Source organism: Gymnoscopelus braueri, assembly GCF_963280865.1.
Source record: "Gymnoscopelus braueri genome assembly, chromosome: 12".
In the NCBI taxonomy this organism is placed as follows: domain Eukaryota; kingdom Metazoa; phylum Chordata; class Actinopteri; order Myctophiformes; family Myctophidae; genus Gymnoscopelus; species Gymnoscopelus braueri.
Genome location: NC_137614.1, coordinates 46,769,480 through 46,793,161, shown reverse-complemented (window position 1 = coordinate 46,793,161; position 23,682 = coordinate 46,769,480). Strand labels below are relative to the sequence as shown.

Here is a 23,682-nt window from a genome sequence, read left to right as displayed (position 1 = left end):
GTGAAACATTTAGGCTAAAAGGATTACGCAAAAGAGTCATGAGGACTTTGTGGTCCTAAAGTAATACCTGTCAATGTTAGAATCTATATGAATATGTTGTGGTCGAGGACGGTCAACATGAACAAGTGTCTCCTAAAGCAACACTCTGATCTGTGATTACATCATCATGATACTCATCATCATCATCATCATCATCATCATCATCATCATCATCAACTACACAATCTAAGTGTCAATTTAACTTTGAAGAGTGTACAAAATGGAACCAAATGGACCCTGTTGGGGAGTCGGGGTACTTTACTATAATATACATATATTAGACTAATATGATTATTTTACTGTTGTATTACACAGTTTGCTCATAAAATATAGAATCACCACGTTGAATACATCTCAAAAGGTTTAACTGAGCAATTTCCTTCATTATCTTTTGTTTTTAGGTAATTATTGCTTGATTTATTATGTTGCATTGTGCTGTTTTCTAGTAACCAACCATGCTGTTCTTTACCATTAGATTATAGATTATCCTACATTTGTTGCACATGTCTCATTGATCATGAATGATCCACTGATTGACTATCTTGTCCCTACAAATAGGACACTATCATTTAAGATTAACATTTTTGCATCTGCCAAACCTCTGTGGACATTATCTTTGTTATGTTAGTGTGCAAGCGTTCCTTTAGTATTCTTAGTGTGTCAAGTGACAGGAAGCTGAGGGTAGAAAGTCATACAACACATGACTCTGACTGGAATCAAACCAGAGACATTGTAACCACATGGTCGTCAGTCTGTAACTATTTACCTACTAGTGACTGTTCACCACCAGTGCGTCACATTCATTATCTTTTGACATATTCTACTGAGATAAAAAAATTATGCTGAAATATGACTGATAAAGTTTGCTCTGAGTTCTGAAAAGACAATTATATGTGAACAAATACTCTTTTAATCAAATAAACATCTACCAATAATCTGTTGTGATTTGAGTCCAGTTGCAGCACACAAATATCTGTTCCACATTTTTTACAGTATGACACAGAGGAATTTATTTAGTAATAAGTAACAATGCGATACAATTCATTTGAAAAAAAAAAAAATTTGAAAGTAACTTCCTCAGTACTGGTCACCCATACTGCTCATACCTATTGAACATTGGTTCACCTGTGTCCCATACCCTTTATAAGTGATGCCTGCAAGTATTCATTTGTGTCAAACAGTATCGTCGTCTTCAGGGTTTGACAACATTTTGTTTAACTATTCACCAACCAGTGTGCCACATTCAATATTTTTTTTACATAATATCCTCTGAGATAAAAATAATTCTGCAATATGATAGGGATGGGGTTTGTCGATTTTTGAACGGATTTTGATCCCCTTATCGATCCCACTATCGATCCTTTTCTCTTTATCACTATCATTACATGTTCACGTTTATAAATTACTATTATTAATTTAGATTACTGGTACCGATCATTGTCAATCATTTCTTTGTATATTTACGTAAAATGTTTTCAAAGTTTATCGTAATTTGTTTTTCTAATTGTTTAAAAACATTTCCAATCTACAGGCTCGATGCAAGCTTGTAGTTTGGCTATTTCTTTTTATATCCAAAGTATAACATAGGGTTAAAGTGAATAGAATGTTCCTCGTTTCGGCCGGAGGGGGGGACGACGACCCCTGAGGGTCCTCGGACCGCACTTTGAGGAACCACTGAACTACCTGTGAGTCACACCCATGTGAAGAGCTCTGGTTGGCTCCGCAGCAGAAAGGGAACACAGAGAAAACCAGTGGTGGAAAAAGTACTCAAATTCTCTACTTAAGTAAAAGTACCAATACTGCAATATAGAAATACTTTGTTTCAAGTAAGAGTCCAGTATTCAAAATTTACTTGAGTAAAAGTACAAAAGTATTGGTATCAAAATGTACTTAAAGTACCAAAAGTAAAAGTACTAAAATGTTTGAAAATAGCAGATCTACAAGCTCACAACGCGTCGCATCGCGACGCGTTGTGAGCTTGTAGATCTGCTATTTTCAAATAGCCGAGGTATAACATAGGACTAAAGTGGTTAATGTATGTTTTATAATATAATGATTTATATCTGCAAAGTAAATAGTAACTAAAGTTTTCAAATAATTGTAGTGGAGTAAAAGTACAATATTTGCCTCTGAGATGTAGTGGAGTAGAAGTAAAAGTATTGGAAATTGGAAATACTCAATGCCCTGTGCCAGAGCTGAATGCACCGCCGCCAAGAGAAAGCAGGGTAAAGGAAAAGGAAAATGGAGTTTGTCCAAGTTGGCAAACGTGTGTGTGTGTGTGAGTGTGTGCGTGTGCGTGTGCGTGTGCGTGTGCGTGTGCGTGTGCGTGTGCGTGTGCGTGTGCGTGTGCGTGTGTGTGTGTCCACTTGGTGAAAAGTCACAAATTGTTGGGTCGCTGCATGGCGCGGAAAGATGATTCATACAGTAGGATACATATAAACACACACACACACACACACACACACACAGAGATTCAATTGTAAAAAATGGTAAATGGCGCATATAGTAGGGCCTTTCCAATGCATTCTTCTCACACCTATTAAGTCAAACGGGTGACAAGTTTGATGACAGGTAGGCCTAAAGGTTTGTAGTCCAGATTGGTTTAAAGAAGCTGGACAACCAACCCAGTATCTCCGCAACTCATACCAACATTGTAATCACACTGACATGGTCAATTACCCAAAACCACCCTTTCATTTTAATGATGCATCTTTACTTTACTACAAAGTGGCAACAGATGGGAGCAGATGTCTATTAAATCTGTGATTTAACTCTGAGAGGGTACAAATGGAACCACTTTTTTGGTGTCGGTACACTCAGAGTTACAAATGGATAACATGTACATTGAAGAGACAGAAAGGGGTAGAAAGTGTCTGATATAAAAAATAAAACAGTGGCTACAGTGCCAGTATTTTACTGGCAAAATAATTAGCATAACTTGCTGGAATGGCAATGGGAGAGACCGTTTTCACATGCCCTCCTTGGCAGCAAAAGTGCTGGTATGGACTGATAAGCGACCGTTTTCATTTGTTTATTTTCTATTATAACGGTATACTTTATACTTGTGCGAGAGGTGACTGTAAGCAAGCGAGACTAACTTTAAGCCATAGAAAGAACAGAGGATAAATTGAGTTGATAACATACAATTAGATTAGATTATTGATTATTGATTGTATACAAGCAATAAACAATGCAACAACAAAAAAGGTTCAGGACTTCTAGTCAGTGTATAAAATGATACAGTATGTTGAATTTCTTGGAGTCCAGAGGAGTGCACACAGGGCTGCTGACCGGTGCACTTCTTCTCCTCGTGTTGTTAAACACTTATTGGACGCGGGGCAAAAAACGCTAAAAGCTCATTTTCCACTGGAGTGGACAATAAAGTTGATGCACTCTTCTTTTCCTTATTATCGAATCATATTCACTCATTCAGCTCTCACGGCAGGCAGGCAGGCTGGCTCATCATTAAGGAATTAAATTAAATGGATGAATAATTGAAGAATGGACTCTCGCACTCGCACAGTGGAACATCTGACTTCTCCAATCGATAATAATAATTCACATTAACAACCAAGTCAGTGCTCGGTCAGGGGAGTCTCCTCTCCACATGCACACACACACACACACACACACACACTCACTGCTGCTGCAGAGAGAGAGAGAGGCGGGGTGCACTGCGGAGCGGGCGAGTGAGTCAGTTTGGGAGACAAGAGGGGCCTTGTGTTTACACTGGCCAGTGTGTGAGCAGCCTGTGAGCAGCCTGTGTGTGTGTGTGTGTGTGTGTGTGTGTGTGTGTGTGTGTGTGTGTGTGTGTGTGTGTGTGTGTGTGTGTGTGTGTGTGTGTGTGTGTGTGTGTGTGTGTGTGTGTGTGTGTGTGTGTGTGTGTGTGTGAAATGTCCAGCCCACGTCTTAATCGACAGAGAAAGGGCCCGGTTCATATCTCGTCGTACGGCGGTATCGTGACCCCCCATCTACGAGTGGTGGATTCGACACATTGGGAGGGGGGGGGGTTGTACCCTCCTCCATACCTGGTCGTACGGACCAGGTATACTTTTTTTAATATATTTTTTTATCCCACGATTTTTGTACCCCATTTTTTCAGTGCCAATTGCCTAAGCTGTAATGCTGTGCGCTACTCTCCCTCTGCCAGCCTGGGGAGAGTAGCCCTGAACTGAGCTCATGCTTCCTTCAAAGCATGAGGAGTGAGCAGGCCGCTTCTTATCACCTGACAGGGGGGAGTTTCCCCGGTAGGACGTAGCGCGTGGAAGGAACACGTTATTCCAACCAGTTGATTGAATACTTTATTAACAAGTTTGTAAAAAGTAGCAGAGGTACAGTTAGAACAATAATGCTAAAAGGATAACACAAAAAGCCCTGAGGGCTTGTTTCCATCGTGGTCCATGTGTATTCAATTCATCAAGACACATAAAGACATGCAATACTATACAAGAAATCATCAATACTAGGCGCAGTAAAAGTATGTTTACAGAAAAACAGTGGGGGGTCATTTATTTGTTGTAAATTGCAGACAGGTGCTCTTTTATGGCGGTTTTGAAGGAGGGTTGAGTCACACTTTTTGATGGCTGGCGGTAGGGCATTCCACATTTTGGTGGCATAATAGCAGTGGTGGAAAAAGTATGCACATTTCTTACTTAAGTAAAAGTACCAATACCGCAATGTAGAAAAAATGTACTTTAAGTACCAAAGTAGAAAGTAGTCATTATGCAGAATGTCCCATTTCGCAAGTTTTCAAATGCATAAAATGTATAAAAACATTTTTTGAAAACAGCAGATCTACAAGCTCACAATGCGTCGCATCGCGACCCATTGCGAGCTTGTAGATCGTCTATTTTCACTTGGCCGACATGTATATAGCCGAGGGCTGAAGTGGTTATTGTATGTTTTGTAATAATCAAAAGTAACGACAAAGTTTTCAAATACATGTACTGGAGTAAAAGTACAATATTTGGATCTTAGATGTAGTGGAGTGGAAGTAAAAGTATTGGAAATTGGAAATACTCAAGTAAAGTACAAATACCTCAAAATTGTACTTAAGTACAGTACTTCAGTAAATGTACTTAAGTCACTTTCCACCACTGGGAAGGGCATTCCACATTTTTGGTGGCATAACAGTAGAGTCAATTCATCCCCATGTAAGTGCCGAATCTGGGGGGGGGGGGGGGGTGAGCATAAAGAATGAGGCACAAGCCCCGGTGTGACAGACAGGAGGAGCCTGGCTTGGCCCTTTAGAGGAGGGGGCTCAGCTCAGCTCAGTCAGCATCACACAATCAGTGTTTCCCAACAACGCCGGCCTCTCAAAGCAAAGCCCCCAGGATGGACACACCAAGGCAAACAAACCACACCGAGATGAAAAGGAAATGGTTGCCATACCGTAACCAATGCCCAGGAGGATTCCTTTTAACAAGATTGGTGTGGCGTGTGTGTGTGTGTGCGTGTGCGTGTGCGTGTGCGTGTGCGTGTGCGTGTGCGTGTGCGTGTGCGTGTGCGTGTGCGTGTGCGTGTGCGTGTGTGTGTGTGTGTGTATGTGCGTATGCGTGCGTGCGTGCGTGCTCGCATGTGTGTGCTGCATTGAAAAATGGAATCACAACAAGTAAAGTCTGTGTTGATTTAAAGGCCCACCGTGTAATATCTACTTTAGTAGTATTTTTTGCGACACTTATGGTAGCTCCGTTGTCTATTAAAACTGCAATAAAGTTATTATTATGGTACGTAAATAACTTTAAAATACTTAAATAAATACGTGCTTGTGTCATTTTGGCACGGGTGTCGGAGGCAGACATTCACAAAACATAGTGTTCAGAGTTGTTTAAAGCAGCACTATGTAACTTTTTTTTTATGAATAAAATGTTATTTTGTCCAATCTGTATAGTAGAGTATGTTAATACAATATAACTTATACAATTGGGGTGGTTGTATTGTGTCTCCCTGCTCTTCTATTGAGACATTTAGATCGTGTCAAAGGTCATGTCTCACCTAGACACAGGATGTGACACAGATTTTGACCTGATGGTCAAGATTAGATTTATCCCCTGAGCAAGCAGGCAGGCTCTATTAGCTCAAAGGTAAAACATGCCAGCACTTGCGCAGAAGACCGGGTTCAAATCCGGGGTAGAAGAAGAAGAGGAGAAGTTAGTGCAACATTAAAGTTGTAAAAAATCATTTATGTAGAATAGGTTATTGTGAAAAATATATTAGTGAAAGATTATATCAAAAATAGCTTTTGTTTAATAGTTTTTGTCGCATTCCTAAGCCAATAATTTGATGACCAGCGGACCGGTAGGCAGCGGTTCCGGTAGGAGACACAAAGGAGACTCTTTGTCTCCCCTACCGGAACCGCTGCCGGTCATCAAATTAATGGCAAAATTATTGACCAAAAAATATCCATGAATTCAAGTCTCCAAGGGCTGACTAATCGATAGAAAAAAAGTCATTTTGGGGGTGAACTATCCCTTTAACCTCGAGTGTAAAAAGGAAAAAGACACAAATGAACCCGTTAAACTCTCTCAGAATTAAATTAAACCCTGAGGATCCTCACTGTGTGCCAGTGAGTGGACATGCTATTTACCACAGTTCCTGCACTAAATGGAACATCTCAGGATGCCGAGGAAATCCCAGCAGTGTCATTTGGGGAAACTCTCCTCATTGACAGTGTACCATATTTCAGCTCCATGGAGAGAGGAAAATTAATCTACAAATAATCACTGGCTCTTTCTTTCCACGCTGCGGCAGTATGTTTCCACTGTGTGCAGTCCAAGTCATTTGTTTCAATCTGTGGGGGCAGCGAGTGTGTGTGTGTGTGTGTGTGTGTGTGTGTGTGTGTGTGTGTGTGTGTGTGCGGTGGGGTGTATTCAGAAGAAGAATAATGACAACCCATACAGTCTACCCGTGGTCCTGCAGATTACGGAACCCAGCTTGTTTTAAGATGTGTGCAAGAATAAATTGAACAGTGGAACATAATAACTTTTTCTACATTTTTATCCCACGATTTTGTAACCCATTTTTCACCCTGCAGTGCCAATGCCCAAGCTTGTAATCCTGGGCGCTACTCTCCCTCTGCCAGCCTGGGGAGAGTCTCGAACTGAGCTCATGCTCATCCTTCAATGCATGAGGAGTGAGCAGGCCGCTTCTTATCACCTGACAGGAGGGAGTTTCCCCGGTTGGACGTAGCGCGTGGAAGGAACACGTTATTCCAAACAGTTCCTTTCTCCTCCATCAGGCGCCCTGGCTGACCAGGGGGAGGCAGTATAGAGACCAAGATTACTGCATGTTTTTTTGTGAGGGTACCTACCCCTAGGGGACACAGGGAGAACATGCAAACTCCACACAGAAAGGTCATTTCGCCAACCCCACCTAGGGTATGGGCACTAATGACTCGGAGGAGAGAACACGCCCCCAACACCCACAGCGTACCCGGCGGGAATCGAACCCAGGACCTTCTAGCCGTGAGGTGACAGCGCTACCGACTGCGCCACTGTGCCCCCTCTAACTACTTAAACTCTATATTGTTGCTATCGGGCAGAACCCTACTTGATCACACAACAGCATCACACAAAAGCATCAAAAGCATACAAGCTCGCCAAGCTTGTCGATCTGTTACTTTTGCCATTTTTGAATTTGAATCCTGAAAAGTATCAGTTTTGGACATGAGGTTTCCACCCGACAGACACAATATACTGTGGTCCCCCAGGGCTCTATACTTTCCTTCTACACCAAATCTTTTAAGCCAAAAATATCCGATCTGTAAGATACGCAATTGTTTGGGGCCAAATGTTCGCCTCCAGAACACGGACACTGAAGGTTTCATATGGTTGGAACTTGTTCCACTCTGCAAAGCCATCTGTTTCCAGGAAACAGAAAGTACTCTCTCTCTCTCTCTCTCTCTCTCTCTAACACTCTCTCTCTCTCTCTCTCTCTCTCTCTCTCTCTCTCTCTCTCTGTGTTTGGTATTTGAATGTCCATTTAAAAGGTCCAGACAGACTCTATTGATTCAGATCATTAGACATGAGGTGGCTTTAGGCCTTTTTCACAGCAGCTTCATGCCTCTAGAGCTGCTTTTCATGGGGCTTTGGACATATCAAAGAAGAACTCAAAAAGAGGGAGGGGTACAGCTGGGGAACGACGTAATGGAAGTGCAGACCGGATGAAAGGGTGAATGGGTGGATGGAAGGATGGATGGATGGAAGGATGGCTGGACCAACAGGCAAACATAAGATCTGTCCCCATCCATCACAGTCAAAGACGAGAGGGACAAGCCAACTATTTTTTCTTTGAAACGTGCACATGCACATGCACACACACACACACATTCATGGCTAATGAATGGCCATGTAATTAGGTTATCCAGTTAAGCCGACCACTGCACTGTGTGACCAGTCTCCACAAGTCTACTCGGACCAGCTGTATTGGGACGTTCACACGACTAGATCCGTCTCGCTTTTCAAACTCGGTGGAGTGAAGCCAGAGAGAGAGTGCCAGTCTTTGCACACTTTGACACTCAGGCCCAGGAAAAAGTACACAAATTTTTTACTTAAGTAAAAGTATCAATGCTGCATTGTAGAAATACTCCGTTACAAGTAAAAGTCTGGAATTCAAAATTTACTTGAGTAAAAGTACAAAAGTATTGGTATCAAAATGTACTTTAAAGTACGAAAAGTAGAAAGTGCTCATTGTGCAGAATGTCCCATTTCACAAGTTTTCAAATGTATAAAAACTATTTTGAAAATAGCATATCTACAAGCTCACAATGCGTCGCATCGCGAATGGCCTAAATGTACTGCTTATAGGGATGAAATGGGTAATGTATGTTTTGTAATAATAATCAAAATCTTCAAAGTAACTAGTAACTAAAGGTTTTCAAATAATTGTAGTGGAGTAAAAGTACAATATTTGCCTCTGAGATGTAGTGGAGTAGAAGTAAAAGTACTGAAAATTGGAAATACTCCAGTAAAGAATAAAACATAGATCAAAACTTAAGTACTTAAGTACGGTACTTGAGTAAAGTAACGTGGTTACTTTACACCACTTCTCAGGACACGCATAGTTTTAAACCAGTGGTTCTCAAACATTTGTTGTAAGGGAGCCCTCAAATTGTGTGTGCCAGGGACCCCATAAAGGGAAGATTTGAGTTTCTAAAGGTTTTCAAACTTATTCTATTTTTTTTAAAGATTTTTCAAAACATGCAAAGAAATAGCAGATCTCCAAGCTCACAACTTTCTGCTATGCGGTACGTTGTGAGATTGTATGTGCTATTTTTTAATAGCCAAAGTATAAAATAGAGTTAAAGTAGTTATACAACAGATTTTGGTGCTTTATTAAATAATTGTGCTGGGGACCCCCCTGGAACCACCTCAAGGACCCCCCCTTGGGGTCATTATATTTGACATAATATTCAGGCATGCAAACAGCCCCGAGGTGAAAAAGGTGACAACATGTTGTTTTCTTTCGGGTCAGGTGTCACACAATTGCCCTATTTGGGTTCAAAAAGGTGACTGTAGCTGAAAAGTGACACCTGAATATTTGAGTCACTGAGGAACATAAAGCCATCACTTCAGTACGAGTATGCCACCAAGTGAGAAGACAAACCCGTGACTGCCATCTAGTGGCTGAGTAAAGTGTTAAAAAACAACAACATACAGAACACTATATTTGTTCAAAAGGTTTTATTAAAGGGAATGTTTGGGTTCACGCCATATCAAATCAACAGCGAAGTATAAAACAAGGGCTTAAGTGGTTAGCAGCTGTGCTGACGATGATGCATGCCTTACCATTTCTTTATTTTTTTATGTTTGCCTGTAACGACATACCCAGAAGTGGGACACCAGGGTTAAAGTGTTAACATCTGTGTTGACAACGTTACATGATGCATGTGTTAACAGCCGAGTGTGATGATGCATGTCTTCACAGCTGTTCACTTTGTTTAACTGATATTAAAAAGAAGTGTAAGTGATATGTTGTTAAATAGCTCTATATTCCCAGGTCTCCATGTCTCTACTGCTCTTTATAAAAACAGAAAATACATTTTCAGGCCGGGATGCCAGTTTTATCTACTCAGGAGAAAGAACTCAAGGAGTGTATGTGCAATTTGTTTTAACTGGAACACTACAATTTCTAAGTTGATAAATGGGTTCCCTTCCCTCCCTGTCCTGTTTGGATGAAATTGCTGAATGGTAACCACCCTGAACATGTATGTTCTGTTTACTAAAGGGGTGGAGAGACGGGGAGACGTGTGTTACTGAACAAACACTATGGCAATCATAGCCCTAGAATGGCTGTGATATTACATACATTTCATGTATTCCATCCATATACACGGCCATAGATCACCCCTATGCCCGATCCTGTGTCGCTGAGTCATCGTAGAGGCTTTAAAGTAGTAGCACTACGTGTGTAGTACTCGCCTAATAATGAATTGCTGCGACTTGGGGTCAGATATTGTCCTCTAGTTTCCCTTTTGAAGGTTACCTGAAAACGTGTTTTGTAAAATATCTCCGCTTCCCACAGAGCACATGCATTCTCCTACTAGGCCTGTCACAATTATTACATAATCGTCAAATGGCAATTATTTTGAGATAATTGCAATTATTTTGTCATAATCCACATAATGGTTTCCATGTTGAAAAAAAAAAATGGCATACATTGAAAAAAGCAGATCTACAAGCTTACAACGGCGTTGTAGGCTTGTAGATCAGCTATTTCTGCTAGTTTTAAGGTTTTTTTAAAGTATAAAATGATTACATATGCCATGTGGAATTTTTCATTATGAAGCCAAAAAGGCAATTTTCTTACAAATGCATATGTTCCACTGTTCAATGCCAAAAACACAGTAAAATCGTTAATCGCAATTATTTGTGCGACAATTAATCATCAACTTAAATGTTGTAATCGTGACAGCCCCATCTCCTACCCAACGAGGACCCGAAAGGACTTTTCAGGCCTTGCGCTAACATCATCACAATCAATTTAACCACTTTATTCATTTATATGTTGGCTATTCAAAAATAGCAGATCTACTCTTTTTGGGCGGTGAAACCGCCCCTATATGTGAGGTTTGGACATTGCACCCCCCCAACCCTGCGCTGTGATTGGCCACCAGTGTACCCCCCTAACCCTGCACCGTGATTGGCCAATCACAGTCTATTCAGGACTGTGATTGGCTAGTGAAACATGACACATGTGCATAGCCCTATAAATAGGACTATGCACATGTTTTTTTTAAGTTAGGGGTGTACAATGGTTGGTCCACAATATTACTTTTCTTTAAGTGAACTTCCATCACTGTGATGACCACTGTGACCACACCGCCCACTTCACACTTGGTGTGATTTTTTTTTAAATATTTGAAAAACATCTCAAATGTTTGGAACATTTAGATTTTTTTTTTTTTTTTTTTACATCAATCTTCTCTTCTGGGGGTCCCTAGCCCAAAATATGATCAGATGGGGGTCCGCGGCCAAATGCATATCACTATGGGGAACCACTGAACCACTGAACTAGAGGACAATAGATGGGGGTGATCCATGGCTGTGTATATGGAATAGGGCTATTAGCAATCATTACCATAAGAATATAGACTATAGAGCTCTAACTTTTTTACAAATAACTTCTGTTTTATTAATCAAAATGCATCTTATCAAGGATGCTAAAAAATAGCAGAACTAGCTGATTTGAATGCACTTATTGTAAGTCGCTTTGGATAAAAGCGTCTGCTAAATGACTGTAATGTAATGATGTAAAAAATATATAATAATATTAATAATCCAGTGAAAGTAGATCTTCCCATGAAGCCATACATTCTAGGTCACTTGTGGAGCTTGCAGAGAACTACCACCAGAGGGCGTCCTTGACAAACACACTGAGGTGGCAATCGACTTTGTTCCTTGCCTCTCTTGGGTTCTATTGAACTTGCATGGAAGAATATTGAACAGATCATACAGTACGTTACACGCCGTCAAAACACAGGACTGGAGAAGAGCTCTGAATGATCGTTCATTTGGAGAGTTTTGCACGGCAATAGGGTCTATGATGCACAACAGTCGCATCGTGTAAGGGGTTCGGTGTTGGAGGAGGACCCCAGTGTTCCTGTGGTTTTCAAGCTGTCCCTTGGCACTTCAATGGTGACAGTAGAGCCACCATGGTTATTATTCAGTCCAGTGTGACTCCTTCGGGCAGCTCCACCACCACGGGAGCACAGTCATCCAGGTCCGCCTCGAAGTCCCAGCGGAACTTCTTGGTCAGGTGGACTTTGAACTTCTCCGCTCTCTTGCGGAGCGTGCCGTCCATCCCGGGCCCACTGGCAAGCTGGAAGAAGTCCTGTTTAGGAATAAAAAATATTAGTATTAAGCCCTATATTTTCTTTTGCGCAGTGATTAGCAAATATAGCAAACACCTGTACATGAGGGGTAGGCAACCTTAGGCACGTGTGCCAAACATTGGCACAGGTGAGGGTAATCACTGGCATTAGTGTGTTTCTGGTTTAAAATTAAATATTTAAAAAATGTAGTCAATTAACCCATTAAGACCCGGAACGCATCTGTGTCACTTTAGATTTCTTCAAAAATAGCAGATCTACAAGCTCATAGCGCGGCACCGAGTGCCGCGCTATGAGCTTGTAGATCTGCAATTTTTGAAAAATCTTGATTTTTTTCCTAGATTTTTTTCTAGATTCTTTTTCCAAAAACTGTTAGGATTTTGATTTTTTTTAAAGAATCGCCTCAGGTCTTAATGGGTTAAATGAAGTCCCTCACATCTGTATGCAAATTAGATCCTGCACATAATTCTACATTCATTCAAACTCTGAACTCTGACTGGGGAGGGAGTCTGGGAGACAGGTGGGGTTATTGCTTTTGAGTCTAATGATCATTACAAAGTTTCAAAAGAAGAACATTTTTAATTGTATTTATGGACAATCAGAATCCGTTGGAAACATTTTATTTTGATGTGGTATCATAATTAAAATCAAAATAATTACATAAAAACATGGCACTTCATGTCAAAAAGGTTGCTGACCCCTGCTGTACATGCTGACTTGTGATTCAGGAATTGATGACATGTGAGACACTGGGAGACTGCCATGAGACTAGCTATGAAATAACTCCCCGATGCCTCATCACAAGTTGTGTATCTGTGTGGTGTTATGTATCAGATGTACCATCTATGAATATAACTTGGTGATGCCTCATCGACAGCTGTGTACCTGTGTGGTCTTATGTATCGGATTAAAAACCTGCACACGCTCGCTGACTCGTGATGATTCAGACCCTGGAATTGATGACTAGCTATGGAAACAACTTGAACCATGAACCCCGCTGCAGTCTGTCTAACAGCTTTATACTGTATAAATGGGGAGGCGGCAGTTGTGTGCTTCAGTACGAGCATATGCATCAAATTGTTTGCAGAATGTCCAAAAGTGTTACTTTACCAAATTCGAATTCAAAAATAGCAAAAGTAGCAGATCGACAAGCTCAAAGCACGTCGCTTTGCGCCACCTTTCGAGCTTGTGGATCTGCTACTTTTGATGCTTTTGTGTGACGCTGTGGTATGATTAACTCACTGAGTGCCAGAATTATTTCTGGCTATTTCTGGCCAGTGCGATTTTTTTTTCTTTTTCCAAAGTATAAAAAAGTGCTTTGGAAGCGAGATACAGCCTTTTTCAGTTATAAGTTAAACTGCAAATCTTCAGATAATGATATCTTGGTTTCTTCTTTTTTTTTTTACTATTTCCTTCAAAAACACGTGAATGGCACGTTGCACCATAGCGGTAAAACACGTGAAACACGTGAATGGCACTCAATCGAGTTAAGTAGGGCGTTAATTTACAAAAAAAACACAAAAAGTAACGATATCGCGATAATCAAAATGCTTAAAACTTAAAATGGCACTTTTGTTAACCACACCCAGGACCTTATTCTGGGGGGAACGTTCGCCAAAAAATAGCCGCGTTGTGAGCTTGTAGATCTGCTATTTTTGGCAAATTGATTTGTGTAGAGTGAAATAAGAGCGTACCAAATGCGCTCTTTATAGTTTTAAGCAGTACCGAATTTGCAACTCAACAAAAGCTAATTCCTAGTGTTAAGACGGAGGTAAATTAAAATCTCCACATGCAATTATTGTGAGTGTTTTTTTATCACGATAAACGATAATAGCGATTATCGTCCCATCCCTGTCATTGGCCAGCCTTTACCTGCAGCGTGGACGTGAGGAAGTTGTTCTGGGACACGATGTCCACGAAGTAGTCGGGCGGGATGTCTCCCAGCTGGTGGTAGAGCACGGTGATGAGGCCCAGGTAGAGGTCCTTGCGGCTGCGCATGGCCTCCTCGGAGCGGCACAGCAGAGCCAGCAGGCTCTTCCAGTGCTCGAAGGCGTCGTACACGTTGCCGATCAGGAAGCACACGAAGGCAAACTGCAGCTCTCCTGGACAGAGGAGGGGCAGAGAATACGAGAACTGGATGGATTAGAGCACTGTTTCCCCAAAAACAGTGGGTCATCAGGACACATGTTTGGGGCCCGGAGAAGCCATTTGTGTGGGTGTCACAAAAGAAATAGAGCACTGAAGTCTGACGTCATTTACACATCCTACCTGGTTCGCGGTTTTCCACCCCCATTCTGAATTCCCATAGACGTCTTTAACCCATTGAGACCTGAAGCCGATTCTACACGTCTCCTAAATCCCAACAGTATTCTGAAAAACGTGTTTTTCTATATCAGTGGTGCTCAATCTTTTTCATGTCAAGGACCCCCAAAATTATATGTATTTGGCTGCGGACCCCCATCAAAATATCTTGTTCCAGGGACCCCCCAGAAGCAAAGATTTGAGTTAAAAATGTTCGCTTTAAAAATATATATATTCAAAGATTTGCACACATTTTCCAGAATTTTCAAAAATAGCAGATATACAAGCTCGTAGCGCGGCACTCGGTGCCGCGCTATGAGCTTGTATATCTGCTATTTTTGAATAGCCCAAAGTGTAAAATAATGCTTTTTTAGCTCAAATCTAAAAATGACACAGTTCCAGGTCTTAATGGGTTAATATGGCGTCAAATAAGAACCTGTGTTCCAAAAATAAACAAATGATCCCGGCGGTTTGACTCTTATGGATATGAAGCATCAACTGACGGTGAGAAAACGATAATGTTACTTCCGCCGAATTAGTTACATTTTCGCCAGAAACAGACTGTATCAAATATAAGTGACTGACTATCATAAACGATACAGAATCTCCTCCCTGATAATATCGCCGAGACAGTTTGTTTATTTTTGGACCACAATTCTTATATGAGACGATTCTAAGATGACCCAATGTTATTCTCCATAGAGAAATTACTTTACAAACCAGGGGATGAACGAGTGACGTCAGGACATCTGTACTCTATTCAACATTTTTCAATGAATTAACCCATTTAGACCTGAGGCCGATTCTAATAACGCCTTTTACATCCTGACCTAAGTTATCTGAAAAACTTCAAATATTTATTTAAGAATTAACAAACAATTATGTTGCTATATACTGTACATACTACATAGTGACAAATATCCCAAAAGGGGTTCCCGTCTTGAAAGGTATAGTTACAAATAGGGGTTCCTGTCCTAAATGGGTTAAAAACAAAACATTTTCAAAAGAATTTCATAAATACATTTTTTAAAATCTAAGAAATTCCATGAATTAGGAGAAAAAATAAGAAAAAAAATAGTGAAATTGGCAATATTCAAGCTCGCGACGGTTAGGGTGAAGATCGGCTATTTTCACTAGTTTGGGTCCCGGGGGGAGACATCAAATTTAGGGTCTCGAGCTAAGAAGTTTAGGTAACCACTGGATTAGAGGCGGGGAGTGTACAGAAGAGAAATTAATGAGAGAAATTGAAGCTGGGGAGACCGTTAATAAACAGACTGTGTGGCCTGCTCCGTTTGCCGTTTTCAGACCTGGTGTGCAGAGAAAATGTCTACCCATTGATTTTTAAAACCACCACCAAGATGGAGCTTAAACCAGGCTATCCATCACTTTTATGCCAGTGTGTGAAAACACGGGGTGTCTCTGTGTGTTGCGTGGCAACCGTTCTGCTACATGTCAAAAAAGGACTACCGGTACTTGCAATCAATAATTTATTGCATTTTTCATTGCTGTGTGTTTGGCCAGGTATGTGTAGTTACCGTTTTATAAAAGCAATAAGCCACGCAACGCCAGGCTGTGGTTTACAGTGATCTTAGAGCAGCTATCTTAGAACAGGGTTTTTTTTAAGCATATTGACCATGTCTAGGCCTGTCACAATTATTACATAATCGTCTAATTGCAGTTATTTGAGATAATCCCAATTATTTTTGTTATAATAATAATTATAATAAATGTTTCACACATTTTCAAATATTAAAAAAGCGGAAATAGCAGATCTACAAGCTTGCAGATCTGTGTGTGTGTTCGCGATGGGACGCGCGGGGGGGGGGGGGGGGGGTCACCGCGACGGGACGTGGGATAACCACACGTTTGGAACTACTTTCGCCTGCGCACTTCACCGGCTATGGACTAGTGTCAATAATTTCCAGGTCCAGGTTTTCCGAGTCCCGAACCCGACGGCCTTTGCTGCATGTCACTCCCCATTTCCTGTCAGCCTAACTGTCCTATCAATAAAGGCATAAAAGCCCCAAAAATAATTCTTAAAAAGATATATCTGGCCTGTGCAATTTTTTGATTACGAAGCCTAAAAGGCAAACAGAAATTAAATTTGTATTCATATGTTCCAATGTTCAATTCCAAACACACAATTAAATCGTTTATCGCAATTATTGTGTGACAATTTTAATCGTCAACTTAAATGTGTAATCGTGACAGCCCCTAACCATGTCTAAAACACTAGTGCTGCACAATTAATCGAAATAAGATCGTGATCTCGATTCAGACACCTATGCAATCTCATTTTCAAATAATGGCGTTTTTCTTTTAAACGTTTGGCAATTCTGGCACTCAATTGTACTACCTATGAGTATGTAAAAGAACAAAAACGAATAAACAAAAATTATTAATATTTTATGTTGTCCCAGTGCCAGAGTTATTTTAAAAGTAAAAAAAAAGTGCTTAGGAAGCGAGATACAGCCTTTTTCACTTATACGTTAAACAAGGAGTGGATGGAGCTGCAAATCTTCAGATAATGATATCTTGGGTTCTGAACATGTTTAAAAGAAAAAAAAAGAAAAAAAAAACGTCAAACACGTCATTGGCACGTTGCGCCATAGCGGTGAAAACAGGTGAAACACGTTAATGGCACTCAATGAGTTAATATGTTCTATTTTTCAAGAGAATTTACAAGAGAATCGTGTGAGAATCGTGATCTCAATTCTTATGGAGGAAAATCGTGATTCACATTTGAGCAAGAATCGTGCAGCCCTATAAAAACACATGACTTCCAGTGTTGGGTCTGGACCTCTCACCCAGCACGTTGAGCGGGTGCGTCTGGTAGTGTTTGTTCAGCAGGGTCTCCAGGGCGTAGCTGGTGTCCATGCTGCACTGGGTGATCTGGGCCGGCGTGGCCCCCTCGGGGTACGTCTGCTTGGGGATGTGGGAGAAGCGCAGCTCCGTCCCCTCCCTCTGCTTCATCCTGGGGGGTATTATTAGAGGCATGGCGCAATTACATAATTTACGCAATTATTCGAGATGAATTAATAGTTCTTAAAAAAGTTACATAGTGCTGCTTTAACCCATTAACTCTCTCAGTGCCAATGAAAAAAAAAAATGTTCATACTGTGCCAGCATTTATTTATTTTTTTCAAAGTAAAAAAAAAGTGCTTAGGAAGCGAGATACAGCCTTTTTCAGTTATAATTTAAACAAAGAGTGGATGGAGCTGCAAATCTTCAGATAATGGTATCTTGGGTTCTGAATTTTTTTTTCAAAACAAAAATAATAATAATATTGTTTTTTTTACTCAGGATTTCTCGTTTTGGCACTGAGGGCATTCAGAAAAAACTTGGATATCTCGTTGTGTGGCACAGAGAGTTAAGACCGGGAATGCATCAGTGTCATTTTAAGATTTATTTGGCTATTCAAAAATAGCAGATATACAAGCTCATAGAGCTTGTAGATCTGATCTTTTTGAAAAATCGTGAAAATGTGTGCAAATCTTTGAATATATATATATATTTTTAAAGCAACCTTTTTAACTAATTCTTTGCTTTTGGGGAGTTCCTGGAACAACATCTTTTGAGATGGGGGTCCACGGCAAAATACATATCATTTTGGGGGTCCATGACATGAAGAAATTTGAGAACCAGATATTATAGCAACATAGGTTTTTTTCAAAAAACTGTTAGGATTTAGAAGACATTTGTAGAATCCCCCAGAAGCAAAGATTTGAGTTACAAATGTTTGCTTTAAAAATATATATATTCAAAGATTTGCACACATTTTCATGATTTTTCAAAAAATGGCAGCACCGAGTGCCACGCGATGAGCTTGTATATCTGCTATTTTTAAATAGACAAAGAATAAGATAATGGTTAAAGTGGATATAAAATCGAAAATGACAGATGTGTTTCCCGGTCTTAACACATTCACCGCCAAAGTTTTTTCATAATAAAATCACCCACTGCCAGGGTTTTTAATCATTTTTTTATAGAAACAATGTGAATTATTTGTCCGTTAATTTTTTAACATTGCATTTTTTTTTTTTTTTTTTTTTTATTAATTCGTTAGGGTTAGGGTTATAAATTTATACTAAAAAATTAGAGAAACATTTTAGGAATTCAAAAACAGAATAAAAAAAAATAATTAAAAGGGGAGAATTCTCCCCTTTGGCGGTAAACACCATTGACTGAAAAGGGGAGAATTCTCCCCTTTGGCGGTGAGTGGGTTTAATTGCAATTATTTGTGTGACAATTCATCGTCATGTAAAAAATGACACAATGGTGACAGAGCCCTATAGTACCTGGGCAGCCTCTCCAGACCCTCCTTCATGCTCTGGCAGGCCGTGTCGTTCCTGGGGAGGTTCTGCTCCGCCCGGTCCTTGGTGTGCTTGAGCTGGAGCTCGGGGACCACGTCGCAGAAGGCGCACACCCTCCCCGACAGCGGCTGCAGGCCGTCGGCCACCTCCTGGGTCAGCCGGTCGGTCAGGGAGACCCACTTCCGCATCACCTCGTACGGGTAGGGTCCCAGGAAAGGGTCCAGGTCGTGGAGCTTGGCCCGCACCCGGGCCACCTCCTCCTCGTTCCGGGAGGCCGAGAAGTCCAGGTCTTCCTCCTTGGCGTCCCAGTTGGCCAGGAGGATCTCTCTGGGTTTGAGCCAAGGTTATTAGAGTTAACGAAAACTAACGAAATAACGAAAACTAACATTGAAAAATATTTTTTGTTAACTCATTGAGTGCCCAAATTATTTATGGCTATTTCTGGTCAGTGCGATTTTTTTATTTATTTTTTTCAAAGTAAAAAAAAAGTGCTTAGGAAGCGAGATACAGCCTTTTTCAGTTATAAGTTAAACAAGGAGTGGATGGAGCTGCAAATCTTCAGATAATGATATCTTGGGTTCTGAACCATCTTTTTTATTTTTTACAAATTCTTTCAAAAACACGTGAAACACGTGATTGGCACGTTGCACCATAGCGGTGAAACACGTGAATGGCACTCAATGAGTTAACTGAACTAAATAAAAGCTAGAATATATATTTTTTAAATGACTGAAACTGTGTTCACACAAAACTAACTAAAACAAACTGAAATTATAGACCAAATGCCCTTTGTTTTCGTTTATCTCGTTGATTGTCCAACAGTAATTAAATATATATTTTTCTTTTGTTGAGTTTTTATTACACAATACTTACTCTGACCTTTTTGAATCCTGCACCTGACAAATAACCCAAAGTATGAAAAAGAACTAAAACTAAAACTAATCAAAAAACTAGACTAAAACTAAGCGTTGTCACAAAAATATAAACTAATAAAAACTAGCAAACCCACTCTAAAAACTAATTAAAACGAACTGAATTAGAAAAGAAAATGTCAAAACGAACTAAAACTAAACTATAATGAAAAATCCAAAACTATTCTAACCTGGGTTTGAGCATGAGGAAGAGGCCCGTCTTGGGGCCGATCTCGCCGCCACAGTGAGGCGGGTTGGCGGAGCAGTAGTGGAGGAAGTGGAGGCCCGGGGGGATCATCTTCACGCCACGGAAGCGGGGACCGACCTGCAGTTTGGTGGAAGAAGTAGTCACATTGTTTTTAATTCAGGAAAAAGTAGCAATACCACATTGTAGAAATACTCGGTTAGGGCACGGTCACACCAAAATATGGTTGCCCACTGTTAACACATTAACCGCCAAGAACGTAGTCCTACGGTCCGTTAAATCCAACTGTTAAGCGCCGAGACCGTAGCCCTACGGTCCACGGTCTTTTCGCGCTAAAAATTTCCGGGTGCACTTTCGTAATTTTTTTGATCCACTTCCGTTTCCGGTTTGATGACCGGAAACAGAATTATTTGGGATCCGGTTTTGACGATCACGTCCGCCCTCGTTCTACAGACGAAACTGAAACTCAATTCTCTTCCTGTAGTTTTTTCTCCTCGCATATCACTGTTTAACGTAATCCGCTCTAACTACAACATGGATGCCCCGTTTGACACGTGGTTTTCACTGGGAGATACAGTGAGATGTCGCCGAAGTAAACAGACCGTGTACGGCTCAATCTTAAGGATTTTAACAAGATCTATGGCGACATGAAAAAAACAAAAAAACAACAATAACACCTTGGCACTGGTGAGTACATTATGAGATTAACCTCTGGCGGTCGATGTGTTAAACTCAGGTTGTGCGCGGCCGACAGTTCTTTGCAGCCAGCGCATTCTAAAAAACGGAGTAGCTTGCAGAGCATTCTGTCCCAATAACCAGTGACCCACCTGGCACTCACTTTCAGGACCCTCCCCTGCAACAGCTGCAACCAGTTGCTCTATCGCAAGCACCATGTCTCTTCCTGAGTCTTGGCACGGTCCGCCTTCGACTCACCCGATTGGACAGAGGGGGAAAAGCAGCATAGAGCGCGTAAACGCAAGGTGTGTGCGACATGTGGAAAGATGCGCAAGACAATCAAACCACGTGATTCTCATTGAAAAAGCATTGGCAGATTCCGCCCCATTGGTAGAACAAAAGTGTGGTGTGACCGTGCCCTTACAAGTAAAAGTCAAGTGCATTCAAAATGTTACTTGAGTAAAAGTACAAAAATATTGGCATCAAACTATACTTAAAGTACCAAAAGTACTCATTATGCAGAATATCTCATTTCACACGTTTTTCTCCCAATTTTTTTTCAAAATGTCTCAAAAATAGCAGATCTCCAAGCTCACAAAAACATGTCACAGTTACTAGTTTTTCAAAGTGACTGTCGCCATTCAGCAGTTATCAATTGGATTTAACATTAATTTGTTCTACAAGCCCGTATTTTACCTATCATTTTATAAGGGACGATTTACTTTTCGGGCTAGTGGGAATGACCTTTTTGGGCAAGTAGAACATGACCTGGGCTTGCCTGACGGGGCAAGTGTCTCTGAGACCTTAGTGTCAACTGTCAACCCCTGTGTTTCCACCACTAACACCAACCTTCCAGCTCTTGTAGTCGATGCCCAGCTCTGTGCCCTCGGGGACCCCCAGCAGCACCAGAGTGGCCCCCTCCTCAAACAGCCTGCGGGCCACGTCGGGGTCCATGTCCACCACACTGCTGCTGCTGCTGCTGGCCACGTCCATGTCCATGTCCATGTCTGCAAGGACAGAGCCGTCACTTTCTAAAGGGACTGGATTAAAAGCAGTGTAAGTGATATTATTTGTTAACCCACTCAAACCTCAGGAACCTGTGTAACCACTTTGACCATTATTTTTATACTTTGGCTATTAAAAAATAGCAGATATACAAGCTCATAGAGCGGCACCGAGTGCCGCTCTATGAGCTTGTAGATCTGCTTTTTTTTTTTTATCGTGGAAAATGTGTGCAAATCTTTGAATATATATATATTAAAGCGAACATTTTTGACTCAAATCTTTGCTTCTGGGGGGGTCCCTGGAACAACATATTTTGATATGGGGGGTCCGCAGCCAAATACATATAATTTTGGGTGGTCCTTGACATGAAAGAGTTTGAGAACCGCCAACCAACTTATAGCAACACAAGTGTTTTGTCTCTCTCTCTCTCTGTGTCTGTGTGTGTGTGTGTGTGTGTGTGTGTGTGTGTGTGTGTGTGTGTGTGTGTGTGTGTGTGTGTGTGTGTGTGTGTGTGTGTGTGTGTGTGTGTGTGTGTGTGTAAAACGATGAGGATAAACCTAGACATTATAGATATATGTGAGCGACGGCCTAGCTGTTAGCTTAAGAGAGAAAGCAGCCCTGCCTTTAGGATGAACTGAAGTGGCTTCATCTTTTATTGACACACAGCAGTATGGAGAATAAAGTCCTATCTACATCAATAAAACACACACAGCTTTACAAAGGCAAATAAAAACAAATAAAAACATGATTCAAACCTTCGACTGGCTTATTAAAGTATTGTTAGGTAGATATAAAGGTAGGTAAAGGTCATGTTTACCTGAATGTGTATTATTGTTGATAATAATTCAAGTCTAGTCGTGGGAACAGCGTTCATATGAGACTGTGCACCATCATTATTGTTCCGTACGGGAACACACTACTCTGTACGACAGTTCCGGAACTAGCCATGGTTCACATGACGCTCGTCTGTCACAAGTGTCATGGCGCAACTTGTTCCTGGTTTTGTAACTTTTCTTCATTACAACCGATACATAAACGTTCAAATTTCAACTATAAAGTGCTGACCCTAAGACCACAGATGTAACAAGTTGAAACGGGTGGGTCTGTACCCGTATTTTCCGCATTGATCAATAAAAAGCATTTTAATCCGGTGGTGGACATTTTTTTTAGAAATGTCTCCATATGCTTTCAAGTACGCGATCTTATCGGTTGGGAGGTGTACTGCACTCTGATACATTATAACTCTATAAAAAAATATAAGTAAAATGCTTTTTATTGAACAATACGGAAAATATGGGTACTTAAACCCAAGCGATTTAACTTGACACATCCATGGCCGTGGGGTCTGCACTTTATATTTGAAATTTGAACGTTTATGTAGATGTAAAGGATGTAAATGCAGAAATTTCCAAAACCAGGAACAAGTAGCGCCATAACTGTCATGATATGACAGTCATGTTTCAGGGCTATTCCGGAACATGCACCGAGGAGCACACACAGTTATAGCCTAGTGGAAAAAGTACTCAATTTTTTTTTACCTGAGTAAAAGTATCAATACTGCAATGCAGAAATACTCTGTTACAAACAAAAAGTCTGGTATTCAGAATTTACTTACTTTATTTACTTTACTAAAAGTACAGAAGTGTTGGCGTCAGATTGTACCAAAAGTAGAAAGTACTCATTATGAAGAAATGTTCCATTCATGTTTTCAAAATGTATAAAATCATTTGAAAATAGCAGATCTACAAAGCTCACTCTGTGAGCTTAGATCGGCTATTTTCAAATAGTTGAAGTGGTTAATGTAGGTTTTGTCATGATATTTTAAATCCACAAAGTAACTATAGCTAAAGTTGTCCAATAATTGTATTGGAGTAAAAGTAGCTATATTTGCCTCTGAGATGTAAT

The 23,682-nt window shown here is 40.7% G+C and overlaps 2 protein-coding genes across 2 annotated transcripts in view; one reads left to right on the top strand and one right to left on the bottom strand.

Moving 5' to 3' along the window:
• The window catches only part of LOC308096614 (E3 ubiquitin-protein ligase TRIM39-like), a gene marked incomplete at both ends in the record, with an annotated part of 6,907 nt that extends 1,472 nt beyond the window's left edge, over positions 1-5,435 (top strand). Inside the window, one exon of the mRNA XM_080444029.1 lies at positions 5,262-5,435. Coding sequence (XP_080300155.1) covers positions 5,262-5,435 — 174 coding nt within the window. The remainder of the gene's footprint in view (positions 1-5,261) is intronic.
• Positions 5,436-11,655: 6,220 nt separating this feature from the next.
• aar2 (AAR2 splicing factor) lies at positions 11,656-22,674 on the bottom strand. Its single transcript, XM_080445576.1, has 7 exons — positions 22,595-22,674; positions 21,622-21,812; positions 20,084-20,217; positions 18,967-19,308; positions 17,476-17,642; positions 14,240-14,469; positions 11,656-12,369 (listed from the first exon to the last, which is right to left on the bottom strand). Exons 2-7 carry the CDS (start codon positions 21,775-21,777, stop codon positions 12,202-12,204), a joined length of 1,197 nt encoding a protein of 398 aa, XP_080301702.1. The 5' UTR covers positions 21,778-21,812; positions 22,595-22,674; the 3' UTR covers positions 11,656-12,201.
• Positions 22,675-23,682: the final 1,008 nt, after the last annotated feature.

What these genes read in the sequence shown, in the direction of transcription:
- aar2 (XM_080445576.1), bottom strand. Translation starts at nt 21,777, where the DNA reads ATGGACATGGACATGGACGTGGCCAGCAGCAGCAGCAGCAGTGTGGTG. An exon ending in GGTCTGGAGAGGCTGCCCAG is followed by an intron (nt 17,643 to 18,966) that starts GTACTATAGGGC and finishes AATACCCCCCAG; the next exon opens with GATGAAGCAGAGGGAGGGGA. An exon ending in TCCTCACGTCCACGCTGCAG is followed by an intron (nt 12,370 to 14,239) that starts GTAAAGGCTGGC and finishes ATTCCTAAACAG; the next exon opens with GACTTCTTCCAGCTTGCCAG.